General features: G+C 43.3%; 2 protein-coding genes and 1 pseudogene across 2 annotated transcripts; 2 read left to right on the forward strand and 1 right to left on the reverse strand.

The window, feature by feature from the left end:
* The first annotated feature begins 6,025 nt into the window (after positions 1-6,025).
* Positions 6,026-7,752, forward strand: LOC115685027 (peroxidase 24-like; annotated as a pseudogene).
* Positions 7,753-8,549: 797 nt separating this feature from the next.
* LOC115685025 (heavy metal-associated isoprenylated plant protein 19) lies at positions 8,550-9,446 on the forward strand. The gene is made up of 3 exons (XM_030610003.2): positions 8,550-8,626; positions 8,765-8,846; positions 9,042-9,446. The coding sequence occupies exons 1-3, from the start codon at positions 8,588-8,590 to the stop codon at positions 9,347-9,349; spliced, it is 429 nt and encodes a 142-aa protein (XP_030465863.1). The 5' UTR covers positions 8,550-8,587; the 3' UTR covers positions 9,350-9,446.
* Positions 9,447-11,504: 2,058 nt separating this feature from the next.
* LOC115684966 (probable 1-deoxy-D-xylulose-5-phosphate synthase, chloroplastic) lies at positions 11,505-15,718 on the reverse strand. Its single transcript, XM_030609931.2, has 10 exons — positions 15,196-15,718; positions 14,768-14,902; positions 14,499-14,663; positions 14,232-14,382; positions 13,586-13,857; positions 13,217-13,490; positions 12,795-13,102; positions 12,427-12,708; positions 12,031-12,315; positions 11,505-11,882 (listed from the first exon to the last, which is right to left on the reverse strand). The coding sequence occupies exons 1-10, from the start codon at positions 15,331-15,333 to the stop codon at positions 11,733-11,735; spliced, it is 2,160 nt and encodes a 719-aa protein (XP_030465791.1). The 5' UTR covers positions 15,334-15,718; the 3' UTR covers positions 11,505-11,732.
* Positions 15,719-16,859: the final 1,141 nt, after the last annotated feature.

Here is a 16,859-nt window from a genome sequence, read left to right on the forward strand (position 1 = left end):
TCCATTTTTATAAAATCGGGAACCGGACTGGCGTTCCCTGGAATTTCCCAAAACCGGTCAGTTCGGTCTGATCCAGGCGGTTCCCGGTTCGGTCGGTCCTCTATGCTCACCCTTAGGGGCTACACCAGCTCGACTACTTCGCCATGTCTGTTGGTGTGAAAAGAGTACGTGACATCTTAAGCTTAGCCAGTCCTGGTTTCTGTGATTTAAGCCTGTTACAATGCACTAACAAGTGGGATTAGGAGTTGGATTTGGAGCTGGCCAAAGCGTCATCATTCGAGATAGCGTTTGGCTTTCGTCCAGAATAGCATCACATCTTGTTCTCTTGAGCTATGTATACAAGAAAAATAAAGTACAAACGGAGGCTCGGGTCATTCGAAGATCTACGTCGTTCGACACGATTTCATGCGACCGATGTTGTAAACATGAGCTAATTTTCTCGACTACTCCGAAAGTAACATCGTTGCAGGTATATTTTCACTTATAGTTAATTTAATTCGGTGGTTGGATGACTTTTGAACCACTGATGAATTGGGACCATTAAGCAACAGACTGTACCAAAGCCACCTTTTGTTCAAGTCTATATCCCTGCGTCTTGTCCGTGTCGCCGTCGCACTACTCTGAAGAGAAACATCGACCACACAAACCTTATATATAATCGGAATACACCAAAAGGGACTCAAAACAGCCCGCATTGCATTGATATCGCCGAGTGTGTGCCCTCTAGAAACCCTAGATGTATCATATGGACCTCAAGCATTTGGTAGATGTCTTCCCACCTTCTGATGGAAGATAGCGCGGACTCGGAAGCGAATTTTGTACAATCCAAAGCCACTGCCATCTACGGTGACAGCGGAGTCGATGATGATGATGATGATGATGATGCGGAGTCTTGCAGTTGCGATACTGGTGAGGTTTCGGGTTCTCATGCGGATGATTGCGATGATCGAGAATGGAACAACCTAAGCCAGAGGAGCTCAGTGGTGTGGGCGTCCGATCAAGAGGATGGGCACGCGTTGATGGATGCGGATGAAGAAGAGGAATCACAGGTCGACAATGGCGGCGGAAGCGGCGGCAGGGACTTGAGTAAGGAGGAAATGGATGCTATGGAGGACAAGGTCTTCTGGGAAACTTGCATGGCCGTAGGTTACCAATGAATTTAAAGCTTCACCTATTCAGCCTGTTATCTAATTTGTCAATCTTCCCTAGAATTTTGAATTAAACTTTACAAAAAAAAAAAAGGGAGTACGACACATTAAGTTTATCACTGTCGTGGATATGTTAAAAAACCATGGACTGCTCCAGGAACATCGTTATATAGGTTATTTTCCTTGATCAAGAGTCAAGACTAGGGCTTTTGAATCAGCATGTTTGTGCTTTTACTTGGGTTCACGCCTATTGGATAGAGATAGTAGGAGAATTACCAAAAAGTCTTATACCTATTGTAACCGTGTCAATTCAGTTCTAAACCTTTCATAGTCAATTTAGTCCCAAACCTTTTGATAAGTCGCCAATGTAGTCATTCAGTCTAATTTTGGCCGAAAATCACTAATATGAACGTCAGCAATGTCACGTAGGGCGGCCGGCGTTGGCGAAAACAAATTATTAAATTTTTTTAATATTTTTGAATTTTTTTTTTTTCTGTACCAAGTCCAACGAGAGTCACCGGCTGACCCTTGTTGACCACTGGGCGAGGGCCACAAAGCCCTTGAGGGTGGCGGGTGAGGGTTTGGAGGGTGTGAGGCAACAGCGAGAAGCTTCCATTGCTGTCTACAAAGCCGCTATTGATAAACACCGCCACCTTAAAGTATTTACTAAGTGTGACAAAGTGATGGTCTACATCCACAAGGAACGCTTCCCCATTGGTACATCTAACAAGCCGAAACACAAGAAAGTTGGCCCTTGTCGAATCGTGAAGAAGATCAACGACAATGCCTATGTTGTTGATCTTCCGAGTGACCTCAACACCTTTGTGACATTCAATGTGGCGAACTTGTTTGAGTATCATTCCTCATAAACTCCCCTTTATCCAGACAATTACTCAGGGTCAAGTTCTTCTGAAATGGAGGAAACTGATGTAGAATAGTTGGCAAATGCTTAAATGGAAATCTTTGAGTGTCATAAGAACGGACGGTCCCACCCACGCCTTAGATGACGGGTCAACTTCAAACTATTATAAGTTATACCACATGACTCACACGAAGATATACTTAGAAGAGGATTTCAAAGGATAATCTTTATTTATAATAATGAAGTACCATTTACAATAAAATAGGCGTCTATTTATGGGAGGTCGCCCTTTAAGAAATAATCAAATAATAAAAATCAATTAACATAATCAAGGAATAAATATTGATAAGGGAGGAAGTCTTCAAAATGAGTTGCGAAAATATGCAAAACACGCTCAAAATCTTTGAAAGTCCGGAAATTAAGGATTTTGATTTGATATGTTGTACGAGTCATAACTCCATATGGATTAAAAGTTATGATCGTTTGAAGCCGACTCATCATTTAAGGCATGGACGAGACCGTCCACTCTTATAACGCTGAAGGTTTCCATATAAGCATTTGTCAGCGGTTCTATATCAAGGTCACATCTAGTATTCAGAGTTTGCCTCAATTTGGTATCGCTCTCGCGGCCTGCACCAAGTGCTAAAACGTTACGAATTCCAAATACTATATCGAACAAGCATAAGAGAATGTAACTTCCATCACGTAAGGGCGGCTATTAATCATCTTACTTTGCAAACCAATATAGTCGAAACCAGACAGAATCAAATCGTTCTCAAACGTACATGTCCCACGTCTTAGAAACCAAAACAAAATGTGACAGTTTTGTAGTTTAATGCATGAAGATTCATTAGATGCATTCCTTTATCTTTCATTTTCTGAAAGTTTCATTTCAGCGAAAGGCAAAATCTTGAGGGATTCGTCAAATAGCTTGAGAATTAAGCTTTCCAAGTCCAACCAAGAAGCCAGAATTTGAGAGGTCGTACATTGTTATATTATAGTAATAACGTGCGCTTCCCCATCATATGTCTGTTCGCTCGAAATACGCTACGAAACCTCATACTGTTTTCCTCGTAGAGTTGCAAAGTCAAAGACAGTGGTTTTGACCATTCCACTAAACGAAGAAGATTTGAAAAACTATGATATAATCGAGCTCTACTGTATCCTCTTTTGAGTTTGAATGGCACTGCGTACAAATACTTCGCTTAAGATTGCATTAATACCAATTCAATCTTAGATTTTTGCTTTCATGATAGTCAATTACAGTACGACGTGTTGATAGATAGGGTGATTACTCTTATTTGAGAGGCGACAAATATTTTTCCCAAAAACGAAAATCATCGATGATGCTTATTTTCCTTATATTTTGATTAGACAACATAGAAATTAGAATGGCAACGAGACTTGAATGCAAGACCAACATCCGGCAAGAGAGTAACTTCTCCGATTGAAACTTACATAACGTTAGGCTCATTGTTCCCTATACATTATGATCGCTTAGAGGTTTGCTCACCCCTTACACAAAATCTCATAAGCTCTACATTCACATCGATTTCGATTTCGTGGCAGCCAATCACAGTCCGGTCCAATCAGTAGCTCGAGCAATTAGATTCTGGAGTCAATGCTTACAACTCTTTACAATGAGCATCTTTGCGTACCATCCCTTTCTCCTTTTACTACATTATAATAACGTTAGACAATTATGGCGACGCTTCGGAAAATGTGCTTTGACTTTGGAGTGCTGGGTTTGGAAGCAAGTGCCACTTCTAGGATGAAACTCTTGCATGAGAGATTGATTGGACATCACATCGGATATGCATGAAAAGACGATGAGAGAGGAGTGTCATGTATATCTTCAACTTCAGAAAGTCAAGGACAAGATTTGAGAGATTGAGATTGACTCGATATACTTCTGACTTTCTAAAGATGTGGCCGGGAATCGTGGCGCCGCGCACCGTCCTCCCCTCGTGTGCCACAGTTGTGCGTGAGCACTAGACTCGATCATTTTTATATACGAAGCTCAAAGGCCAGCTTTGATTGATTTTTGCTAAGTTTATCAGCCGCCTCACATTATATAATCCTAAATTGTTTTGACTTATTGGCACATTTCGATCGGCCTAATTCCAAAAAAAACCCCAAACTTTACACTTTGTCCCAATTATACCCTGAACTTTTTTTTGTCTCAAGAAAAACCTCAAACTTTTCTCCAAGTCCCAAATCTACCCTACTTTTATAACTCCATCCAATTAACGTCAGAAAAAAAAAAAAAAAAAAAACAGAACCAGCGGCTGCGGCGCGGCCAAGCCTTCGCCGGTGGCCGCCGCCACAGCCGCCGGGAAGGAGCGGCGGCCCTCGCCAGGCCTTCCCGAAGGCCGGCGACCCTCGCCGGCCCGGGCGAGTCGCCGGCGAGGGCTCGCAACCCCCGATCCGGGGCGAGGGTCGCGCCTCCCCCGGATCGGGGGGCTGTGGACCCTCGCCGGCGACTCGCCCGGGGCCGGCGAGGGTCGCCGCCCGGGAAGGCCCAGGCAAGGGCCGCCGACCCAAGGCGAGGCCTCGCTCGGGCCTTCCCAAAGGCGGCGACCCTCGCCGGCCCGGGCGAGTCGCCGGCGAGTCTGCAGCCCCGATCCTGGGGAGGCGCCTCGCCCCGGATCGGGGCTACGGACCCTCGCCGGCGACTACGCCCGGGCCGGCGAGGGTCGCCGGCCTCGGGAAGGCCCGGGCGAGGTCTCGCCCTGTGGCCGTCGACCCCGGCGAGGTCTGCGGACCCGATCCGGGGAGGCGCGACCCTCGCCCCGGATCGGGGCCGCAGACCCTCGCCGGCGACTCGCCCGGGGCCGGCGAGGGTTGCCGGCCTTCGGGAAGGCCCAGGCGAGGGCCGCCGCTCCTTCCCGGCGGCTTTGGCGGCGGCCACCGGCGAAGGCTTGGCCACGCCGCAGCTGCTGGTTCTGTTTTTTTTTTTTTTTTTTTCTTGACGTTAATTGGACGGAGTTATAACGATAGGGTAGATTTGGGACTTGGAGAAAAGTTTGAGGTTTTTCTTGAGACAAAAAAAAGTTCAGGGTATAATTGGGACAAAGTATAAAGTTTGGGGTTTTTTTTGGAATTAGGCCCATTTCGATCCTCGAAGTTATCCTCCACTAATTTATGTTTTTATCGGGGTTGATGCACATCTCTCATAGGACTTAAACTAGAGGACGTTCCATTATTGGCCTCTTAGATTTAAGCCATTAGTTATATAGATACGCACCAGGCGTGTGTTTATCATAAATATTATTTAGAGATGTTAGTTCAAAAAAGATATAAGTTATCGATTGTTTTATTGTAAATTATGTATCTTTGACCATAATATAAATTTTGATAGTTTGGTATGCGATAATTTATTCCGGGTACTACATACCTTTTTAGGCGTAGGACTGGTATGTACACAAGTATTCTCTTTTGAGACATTTTTCTCAGCGCTTAAATAAATTTACATAAAACACACATCGCTTGATTGAGCATTGTATTTTTCAAACTAACTTTATAAGTTGAGGATGTTTCTAAGAGAAATCATGTGTGCATTCATAGGAATCGTACACAAATCAGAATTTAGCTTCTCTGAAACCGTCAGAGCCATATGAAGCTTCGTCCCAACTTGGCTCACGAAATGGTCATCTTCTCTCACTATTATGAGAACAGTCATCGATCATCTTGTAACTAAACATATCCTAGGAAGGATCCGAATGCATTAAAATAATGCCATTGTCTGATCGCATCGGGAAAAGAGAACTTTGAACAAGACCCACAAGCCAAGTTCAAAGGGACAAGTTCAACTTGATGTTATATATCTATACATATGTGTGTTTCAAGGATTACTTAATTCTCTTTCGTGCAACCAAGTGGGATTCCATATTTCCTGTAAAAGGAAAACCCATCTGAGCTCTTTCACCTCGTACTTCATCCTTTGCCTTCGCCCCTCATACTTCCTTTCGTAATACAATAGCCTAATTCCATACATCATCATCACAAAAAAAGAATGAATGCTAGGAAAGGTCATTTGGTTTTATTAGTAACTCTTCTCTTAGTTGTAGCGTGCAATGCAGATGGTGAATTGAGGAAGAACTTCTACAAGAAGAGTTGCCCTCAAGCTGAGAAGCTTGTGAGGGACATCACTTGGAGCAAGTCCCAAGCTGACCCTACTTTGGGTGCTAAGCTTCTCAGGCTGCACTTCCACGATTGTTTTGTCCTGGTAGCAAATTCCTAGATATCCCCACAGTAGATTCCCAGATCGAAACATGTCAAGAGTAACCACAGTCTACGAGAAAAATTGTCGACTTTTCTTCTTTATGGTGTGTGACTTGAGATTTCTGTCAACCTATTTAAAAGCTTAAGTCGTCATTATGCGATTAATCATCTTCGCTTGTTGAGACAGTAGACGGGGAACGTAGTTCTCTAATTGCTTTAAACTTTTATACTATTAGGACGTTAACATATCTGAACCGTTCGGCATGATTCATGCTTCACATCATAAACGTCCGGACTCACCGAGCTCAACTCTCCATGTGATGAGTTAGGGCTTAAGAAGGTATTACATTGTATTTGACATTATTAGAGAAAAAGTTGCATTGAATTTCTCTTTAATCACATCAAGGGTTGATGAAATTGGCGAAATAATTATTTCTTAGGGATGCAAGGGATCTGTACTGCTGGACCCTGTGGGGACAAACGAGTCCGAGAAGAATGCAGTACGAAATCTCACCGTGGGTGGTTTTGATGTTATTGATGACATCAAGAAACAACTTGAGCAAGCTTGCCCTAACACCGTCTCTTGCGCCGACGCTCTTTCTTTGGCCGCTCGGGATGCCATCTCTTTCCCTGTAAGAAAATCTGCCTGATTGATTGTCTAAAACCATAAATTTCTTCACTGAAAATGGTCGAAATATAAGGTCTAAATTTTCATTCGAACACGATGGCGTGAATTGCAGTTTAAGAAGCCGATGTGGGATGTGTTGACGGCAAGAAGAGACGGCAACGTTTCATTCGTCCAACGTCGCTGGGAACATTCCATCTCCTTTCGCAGACTTTAGTACCCTCGCACAAATTTTCTCCAAGAAAGGTCTCAATGTAAACGATCTCGTCGTTCTCTTAGTAAGCCGACATGACCATTTTGATTTATACTGTTTGCAAATTTTTTTTGGGATGGTCGAATTAAGATTTCATGACTTACATCTGGATTGTTAGAAGCTAATTTAAGTACATAACTGACATCCTGCCTTCAGTTAGACATTGCACGATGTATAGTGAAATCATCTGTACCTTTGCTCCTTGATTACGTGCACATACCATTGGAGTTGCTCCTTGTGGCACATTTTCTAGGAGGCCCTACAACTTCGCTAGGAAAGGAGACACCGACCCCTCTCTGAATGCCACCTACGCTGCATTCCTCTGGACCCAGTGCCCTAACCCGGCCAACCCGGCTATGACGGTGGAAATGGATCCGCAAAGCTCGCTCTCCTTCGATAGCCATTACTTCGATATTCTCATGGAAAATGAGGGATTGGTCCAATCTGACACCGTGCTCTTGACGAATCAAGGCGCGGCCCAGGTGGTGCAGCAGCTTCGGATGCCAGCCGCGTTCTTCTCCGAGTTTGGCAAGTCGATGAAGAAGATGGGGGCCATTGAGGTGCTCACGGGAACCGCCGGAGAGATTAGAAAACAATGTCGTGTGGTGAATCCATTGTAAGGGAAGCGATCAGTTGGTGTGTTGCGGGTCATAGTTTCCATCGTTGCTCTTTAACATAATTATTTGCGGTTTAATAATTTGAGAATGTGGTGATGTGTTCTAGGCAAGTCTTAACCAAATAAATTGTAATTGTTGTTCGTTTGATTTTTCCAATACAAATAGTGTACCTCTCTTTTTCTCTCTTGCATATGCGCACAAGAGCTAAATCAGAATTTCCAAAATTTGAACTAATATAGCAAGCACTTAGACTTTCTACATTATCAAAACGTACAAGATGGTGAAATTCGAAAAACCAAATTTAAAGCCCGTTACCTCGTCCTCCTAGCGCTAGTGATCTGATTAAAATGACGAACAAGCATTTCACCACCAACATGCACATCGACGGGAACAAGCTTCCCGCGCTTAACGGAGAATGATTCTTATTTCCCAAGGATGAGCTTTCTCCAACAGATCGTTGCAACATCTCCTGGATATAAATAGAGAGAGAGAAGCGATCACCCTCGTTTTTCTTCAAGAGAGAGCAACTTTGCCCTGAATTGAACTCCAAAGCCACACTTTTCTCCCATTGAGTTTTGCACCTGTCCAAAGGGAGAAGGACTCAGTTCAGGCATTACATTGCTTCAGTCGTCTGAGATATGTTAGAGTTCAAATGATGTTAGTGTAATAAGATCCTGTGGCTAACAATCGATATTGGTATGATTCTGTGGAACAGATCTGGTGACATAAAACGACTTTGGCCATTAATAGTAAGGATCACACGTCTTGGTTCCTTCGCTTTCAAGGAGCTTTCGCTTTCTCTATTCATTGCCATGCAACGTCCACCCCAAAATCTTTCTTGCCCTTCCATTTTCGATAATGGGAAACGAGAAGAAGAAGAAGAAGGAAGAACCCAAAGTGAGTCCACAGTTTTTTTCTTTTTTCCCCCTTTTTTTCCTTAATATTCAAGCATCATGTATGGCGTCATTTCCTTGATAATACATCTTTCCATGGTCAAAGAATTAAATGGAGATTTAAATTTGGTTCTGTACGTAGGTTGTTGTTGTCGAATTCAGAGTTTCAATGCATTGCAACGCGTGTGAAAGAACGGTTGCAAGAACCATTTCAAAGATCAAAGGTCTCTCTCTCTCTCTCTCTCTCTCTCTCTCTCTCTCTCTCTCTCTCTCTTTCTCTGTAAGAAAAATCTTAAGGTGGGTTTGGTGAATCTTCCTACGTTCATGTTGCATGAGACATGCAGATCAGATATAATGACAATGAGAAGGAACAAATTTTCATGTGTGCAGACACTGTTTCTTCTTTTGCGATAATGTAGGGGTAGAGAAATTCTCGACAGATATGAACCAGCACAAGGTGGTCGTGACGGGACGGATCGATCCAAAGAAGGTTTTGAAGAAGTTGAAGAAGAAGACGGGGAAGAAAGTCGAAATTCTGGAGAACAAAGAGGACCAAGCGAACAAAGACGGAGCGGACGACGGGGAAGGCGAAGGAGGATCGAAAGCGTTGGTGGCCGAAGAACAGAATGCGGTTATTCATCCTTCGATGTTGGGTTATTGTTGCGTAGAAAATGAAGTCTTGATGATGTTTAGCGACGAGAATCCGAATGCATGTTCCGTGATGTAGAGAGAGAGAGAAATGAAGTTTTGTACTATATTTAGCGACAAGAGACGATGTTTAGCGACAAGGATCTGAATTAAATCTTTTCAATCTCTTAGTTTGGGCAATGTGAGCATCTCAAATCGAGTTTTTGTGTCGTTACCCGAAACGAACCAATTCAAACTGTACTTGCACTTTATTCAAATCGATAGTTGTTCCAGAGTTATGACTCAATTTCTGTAGTAGACAAATGGCGAAAACATGAAATATCAGATTAACTTCATTGGCTATGGAAGGCGGGTGAGCCTAAATTTGGATATTTGAGCCCAATTATGGAGTACTCTGCAATTTTCTGGTACGAGTATCCCAAAATGAACCATGGATACGAGTTTACTGAAATTATGGATCCGATTAGTGGATTCACTTTAGATTTTTTTGTTCACTTTAGAGGACCAACGGGTTAAAAAAGCCTCACAGCATCACAATTCCGTTACCGGCTCGTCGGAGAATCTCCGACCGGGCAAAACCCGGGCTTGGCTGGCCATTCTGTGGGTGAGCTGAGTCCCGAGAACAACCCCGGAGGCTCGGGCCTAGGCAAACCTGGACAGGGCGAACAGTTGTTACCCCTCAAGATGTGCCCGACCCGAATCCGCCCGGGCTTGCTCAGTGACCGGGTTGGTTGGTAAAATAGCACTCGCCGATTGATAATCATATCGGTCTATCGGCATAAAAGGGGATGGAGCTACTTAGGTGGATACATGAGAATCACTCAAAGCAAAAAACTAAAAGTTCCGACATCCGAATCATATAAAAAGTAAGTATTGAAATCGCATATCTTTTTAACTGTGGAGTTTCGGAATTTGATCTTGTAGAACTAACTCCTCATCAATAATCACTATATCCTCGCCAAAAATCGCTTGCTTTCTACCACTTGGAAATGGCGACAGAATCTGGTATGCAAAAACAAATCTGACCTAAAATAGATTTGATTGCAACTTCACACTCCCATCACCACCTACAATCAATCTTTTTCCCCTAAAGTAGGATCAACTTCCATAGATCTCCTCTAACATTATAGGCTCTATTATTCAGGTATCTGTGTGGCTAATGTCAGTGTAATAGCATATAATTTCTTCAATATTTTAGTTTTCTCTTTTTGTGTAAGTCAATGCTTGATTACCCAAAACCCTAAAACATTGCCATGTAGCATCATCATCCTCATTTGGGTCTTCCAAATAAAAATTTTCTTTGAATTCAATAGGTGCTTTGTCACAGCAATGTATCTATCCTAGGCCCCAAAAAAGAAGAGAAAAAGTTGCTCCACCCTATCATGTATAGCCATGATCTCTCACTTTCCACCCAACAGACAAACCTAAGAGAAAGCTCCAACTTTCCAACTCTCCTGTAATCTATACACCTTACCTAGACAATGCCTCCACAAATCTCTCTTTCCTCTATCCCACCAGCCACAAGGCCCAATCAAAGTAATCCCCACCAACATGCCCAAATTGATTGGACACAAAGGAGTCCAAGTGTCTCTCTTTGCGGAGGCAAGTCTCACTTGTTGTTCCACTAAACTCTCTCTCTCTCTCTCTCTCTCTCTCTCTCTCTCTCTGGGCTACTAGACATCCTCTAATGGCAGACAAGAGCATGCACCAGGCCACAACCAAGCATTCAAAGCATATATTACCGACCTTCATTTTTAAATGCTTTCTTAGGCCTTGATTGTCTAATCATCCATCACGTTCTTTGTCCTTGCTTATGAATCTGTACAATGCTGGCCCATTAACAGAGAAGGTTTCCAATGCTTGTCAAAAACAGAAAAGATAATCTTTTTATATTTCTGAGTAGCATAATATGGATTAATAAGATCATAAGACTCACTATCATAATGGGAATCACTATCGCATTCTCTTCGTGTCAAATAACCCTCTTAGGAAATCATCTTAAGTGATACCGATGAAGAAAGCAACGTATTAACAATCCTTGTTTGGATGATATTTTTCAGTTGTTTGCAATGTGAAATGAGCCCAGGAAGCAAAAACCGAAGATGGTACCAGTGTAATCTTGTTGGAAAGAGAGAGCATTTTCTCAGTTTTAATTTGAACAGAATCAGCATATTGCCTCTGGCAGTGAAACCAGTAGATCCATCAGGAGTCAAGAATGAGCAGAAGAGACAACGTTGAATATCAAGGGTCTGTATTCTTATTTATCTTTCCTTTATTTGTCACTTTTTTCCCCTAGCATTTATGGTGATGCTCTTCTTATACATGATAAATCGCCCCATTGCAACAATAAGAGCATTACAGATCAGACAAATGATTTGTAACAAGCTATATTGTTATTGTTGCAGCATCCTATTTGTACATGGTATGAGAGGATCCATAACCGAGCCTGCAGGAGAAGTCCTCTATGCCATGATCTCCAAAGCTTCCCTTGTTTTTCCTACTACGTTGAATACAGTTGCTGCGATATGTGCTGGGGTCAGACCGGCTTGAGCCAGTTGGTCGGCAGGCGATCCATGGTCAATGTAGCGATCAGGAAGAACAAGAGGCCTCCACTGCAAAAATGTCCGCATGTGACTTAGGAAAGTACAGGAAAAGGAAGAAACAGCCACCAGAATACCTGGTGGTTCCAGACAACTTTAATCATAATACAACTCAGCCAAAGTTCCGCAATATTTTTTCCTGAAGTTGTAGCATCCATACCTGTACTGTGCCGTCAAGAAGGCCATCAAGGGCCAGGAACTGAGCAACGTGAGACCCGAACCCTCCTATTGAACCTTCTTCGACAGTGATCAAAACCTCGTGCGATTTTGCGAGGCTTCGAATAAGGGCACGATCCAAAGGTTTGCAGAAGCGCGCATCAGCAACTGTTATTTTGAAGCCATGGGGTTCGACCAATGCAGCTGCAGCTAAGCAGCCCTGCACCGCTGATCCATACCCCAAGAGCGCCACTCTCTCTCCTTCTAAAAGTATCCTTCCCTTTCCAATCTGTGGGTGAAAAGTTTTGGCAAGTGATCGAAATGGGAATCAATTAAGGACGGAATGCCAATTTTTTTCAGGGATATGCTTGTTTTTTTCATAAAATAGACAAGAAGATACCTCAAGTGGTGTGCCTTTGTTTCCTGGTGGCAGCGGAACGCCAACTCCGTTTCCTCGTGGGTATCTGAAACAACTTGGTCTGTCGTCGATGGCGGCGGCAGTGGCCACCATGTGGAAAAGCTCTGCCTCGTCCGCAGGAGCCATCACCACCATATTAGGGAGGCATGCCATAAAAGTGACATCGAAAGCACCGCAGTGTGTAGGGCCATCAGCTCCGACCAGTCCAGCTCGATCCATCGCGAATCTAACAGGCAACTTCTGCAGATCAACATCATGTACGACCTGTTGCACAGAGAACAATATACTCTCAAGCCAAAAAAAGGGGAAAATTATAAGATTGCGCAAAGAAGTCAAAGCAGTGGGCTTGCCTGGTCATAAGCCCTCTGCAAGAAAGATGAGTAGATTGCGCAAAAAGGTTTAACGCCTTCGCACGCTAGACCAGCGGCGAAAGTGACAGCATGTTGTTCTGCGATCCCGACATCGAAACATTTGGTTGGGAAGCGGCGAAGGAAGAGATTTAACCCTGTGCCCCCTCCCATTGCAGCATGAATAGCCACAATATCTTTATCTGCTTCCGCTTCTGCAATTAAAGCCTCCGCAAAGTATGTAGTGTAAGCCTGTGTGGCCGCACTTGATTTGAACTGCTTTCCAGTTGCAGGATCAAATTTAACCACGCCTGCAATGATGAAGCTGATAAATTATTGGGCACAAATTTCAGATTCTTAAGGGGACAAAAACAAATGAATGAAATAAACTCTCATAAATTCCTTAAGTCAATTTAGATCCTTACCATGGTACTTATCTGCAGCTTTTTCAGCATAAGGGTATCCTCGACCTTTCTCAGTGACAACATGGATCAGAACCGGACCGGTTGTTTTGGTACTCTTAACCTCTTTGAGAATCGAAACTAGATCATCAATGTTATGGCCATCGACAGGACCAATATAATAGAGCCCGAGCTCTTCGAACAGGGTGGATCCAGATCCACTGATCATCCCTCGCGCGTATTCATCAACTTTTGCAGCCAGTTCGTGCATAGGTCCCCCAATTTGCTTGGTAACACCCTATAATATCAAAGATGGGGATTTTATTTAAATTTATGTCCAAGAGAACAGCAGAAAATGAAAGTCTCGAACTTTAAGAGCAATCACTGCCCTACCTTTGCGACTTCTCTAAGTTCTCTAAGAGGCCTGTTAGATTGTAATCTACTCAAAGCACTGCTCAACGCTCCTACAGGAGGTATAGGCCCATCAAGATTAGCAGTGGGCAATGAGACCTGTTTGTTGTCATTGAGAATGACAATCATATCAGAGTCCAAATACCCAGCATTGTTCATGGCTTCATAAGCTTGACCTGCAGTCATGGCACCATCACCAATGACAGCAACCACGTTATTTTTTCTTCCCTTTAGATCCCTTCCAACAGCCATACCTGTTTGTCGGGAAAAAAAAATCCTCTATTAGAACATAACAAAGGAAAAAAACTATTTGCATTGGAAGTCGAGCATATAGTGAAGTTCTGCAGATCTGTCTGATGTAAGATCAAGTGACAACTTTGTAACTTATAATCATATCAAGAAGAAATTGATCTTAAGTTGAATAATGAAGCATATCGAAAAGTCTGACTCCAGCATAGTATTTATCAGACCGACAATGATATAAACAAAACCAAATCATCATTTCTTATTGAAAAGAGTAGAGTTTTGCAGTCAAATCTTGATCCAAGTGCTTGCGGTGAGTTTCGTTACTCTTAAAAAGTACTGCACCTTAGGATTATGTACTCGATAGAGGCATAAAGAGAATTACCCAACCCTGCAGAGATAGTAGTAGAACTATGACCAGCACCAAAGCAATCGTATTCACTCTCCAAGCGCTTTGTGAACCCTGCCAATCCATTAGTCTGCCTAATTGTGTGCATTTTGTCTCTCCTCCCAGTCAGAATCTTATGTGGGTAAGACTGCATATAGATACCATGTGATCGAAAACCAATTACCATCAAGCTGATCATAAATTTCAGTGAAGTGGAATTTAATCCCAAAAAGGCTGAAACGAGAAAGAAAGCATCTTCGACACCTGATGGCCGACATCCCAAAGGATCCTGTCTTGAGGAGCATTGAAGACAAAGTGAAGAGCCACGGTGAGCTCGACGACACCCAGGCTCGAGCCCAAGTGACCGCCAGTCTTGGAGACATTGAATATGACGTCCGAACGAAGCTCGTCCGCTAGCTGCTTCAGCTCCTACACGGATGATTATGTCCCAAACAAGTTCCGGATTAGAGTCCCCACTAGCAACAATGAGCTCGCTCTATGGATGGAGTATGTAATACGAGGTTAATATGTACCTTGACGGATAGATTTTTCATGTGAAGAGGATAGTTTACGGTGTCCAATAGAGGTGTCGGTGGCCTCTTGGAGTGATACTCTCCCCTTTCAGATAGTGATGCATAAACCCCACCGGGCCGTTTTCTCACTTGGACCTAAACCAGAGAAAAAGACCCAGTTTTACCCCGCATCATTTCCGGGAAAATAACAAGCTGAAATTGACAATAACACCAAAAACCACATATGCAAGATAGGTGACGAAGCATTTATAATGAACTTTAGCTTAACCCATTCCAGCAAAAGCTTCAATGGAAAGACATCAGAGATTGGAAGATGAAAAATCATATCCTCAAGTTTTGCAAGCTATGACTTTTGTTTCGTCAATCTCCGAGAGGGCAAACAAAAAAACCAAGAAATAGCAAAGCAGCAGAGCAAAAGTGGTAAAGACCTGAGCGAGGTTGTGCTGCGATTGCACCAGCAGATCTGAGCCCCACACAAAATGAGAAGAAAGAGAGGCATTTCTCTGAGCATCTGAAGCGGCGGCACGGTTGACATGGCCCGGGAACGAGACTGCACAGAGAGCCATATCTACTGATGCAGGAAGGGACCAAGGAAGCGAAAAACGGGGCCTGAGCACGAAGCGAAAGGCAGAGGGATCCAAGAACCACGAATTTGTACCACTACAGCCTCAAGAAACGGAGACCCAGAAGAGAAAACGACCAACCCAGATTTCCGGGTAGCAGAGAAAACGAGAAGCCAAAAAGATGAAAGTGGGTGCGCGCATGAACGAACGAATGAATGAATGGTCGAGCGTTTACTCTGTAGTTGCCACTAAGTGATTTGGCGCTAATAGTGGCAAAGTTGGTGCACAAATTAAGAGGGTACGTGCGGTTGATAGGCTCCAGGGAGAGAAAGAGAGCGAGCGAGCGAGCGAGCGAGAGAGAGAGAGAGAGTTACTGGGGAGTGCTTTCTGGTAAGCTTCTTTAATCCAAGGCCCTGTTCTTTCATTGCTCCTTGCACATTTAAAGTAGCCCACTATACAGTGACATGCAACTAAAGCTAGGATGGCTGGTTCATCCCCATTGGGCCACGTCGACAGAAATCACCAACGGATCAGATAGATAGACATGTCGGTCTATGTATTGGACGTGTAATGTCTCTGATCCAACGCATGTGTCTTGCTCTGGATCTGTTTGGTAAGTGGTGTACCTCTATCCCTTTCGCCCTATTTTCTCTCGAGGCGGCGTGTCTAGCTTGACTTTTGCTGTGTACTTTTCTGCAGCGCTCGAGACTTTCACTAGTTACGAATGTTATGTTTTCATCACTTCGATTTCGAAATTTGGGTACCATTCTAAAATTTGACGGAGAAGCAAATCCAAGGTGTTTCCATATCGTTTTGAGAATTGTCCTGGTGTGAATAGTATGTTCCTGTTTTCTCCTCCTGTTATATCATAGTGTGTAAATATTAAAAACCCACATGATTCATCCCTAATTGTCTGGGGACCTCGTGATTTATGCGAACGATTGTGATATCACCAGCAGGCATGCTTTGCTTCGCACACTATAGATCCAAGTCATATGAAGGGGATTACATGTCCTCGTAAGAAGCTTCTAATTGCGTTTAGTCACAATGATATACGGAAGAAATTAAACTTGTAAATCAGAATGCTACAGCGAAATTGGCCAAACGAGACGAAGAGGCAACATTAACATTGAGAAGTAAACTATACATATCCATCTCCAAATATCATCGCACACGTCGCGTGGATATGGATAGAAATGAAATGACACTTGACATTTGCAGATAAGAAGCGGCGAGGAAACTTTTCTCAGGGTATGTTGATAATCCAATTCCACAACCCACTTGGAACTTTTTAGGATGGATGATAGTCTTCCAATCTCAGCTGTCCCTATTTCCAATTTGCACACTTTGATACCATCCTGTAAAAAAGTCATAAAGTTGGCATTTTCTTGGACGTCAAAGCACCCTGAAGAACAGGATAGTTTTATCTTTAAGTGAAATCCCTGGGTAAAACGAAGAGGCCTACCATGGGTGATGACTTTGTCCCATAGAAGAACTAGTTCCAAAAATTTTACTTGAAGCAGTAAAAG

The sequence above is a fragment of the Syzygium oleosum genome, unplaced genomic scaffold, assembly GCF_021117445.2.
Source record: "Syzygium oleosum isolate NSW1041296 unplaced genomic scaffold, Sole_v2.1 Sole_v2.01, whole genome shotgun sequence".
Classification (NCBI taxonomy): Eukaryota; Viridiplantae; Streptophyta; class Magnoliopsida; order Myrtales; family Myrtaceae; genus Syzygium; species Syzygium oleosum.

What these genes read in the sequence shown, in the direction of transcription:
- LOC115684966 (XM_030609931.2), bottom strand. Translation starts at nt 15,333, where the DNA reads ATGGCTCTCTGTGCAGTCTCGTTCCCGGGCCATGTCAACCGTGCCGCC. An exon ending in TACTATCTCTGCAGGGTTGG is followed by an intron (nt 13,858 to 14,231) that starts GTAATTCTCTTT and finishes CCCGACAAACAG; the next exon opens with GTATGGCTGTTGGAAGGGAT. An exon ending in TGCAGAGGGCTTATGACCAG is followed by an intron (nt 12,709 to 12,794) that starts GCAAGCCCACTG and finishes TCTGTGCAACAG; the next exon opens with GTCGTACATGATGTTGATCT.
- LOC115685025 (XM_030610003.2), top strand. Translation starts at nt 8,588, where the DNA reads ATGGGAAACGAGAAGAAGAAGAAGAAGGAAGAACCCAAA. An exon ending in AGAAGAAGGAAGAACCCAAA is followed by an intron (nt 8,627 to 8,764) that starts GTGAGTCCACAG and finishes TTCTGTACGTAG; the next exon opens with GTTGTTGTTGTCGAATTCAG. An exon ending in AACCATTTCAAAGATCAAAG is followed by an intron (nt 8,847 to 9,041) that starts GTCTCTCTCTCT and finishes GCGATAATGTAG; the next exon opens with GGGTAGAGAAATTCTCGACA.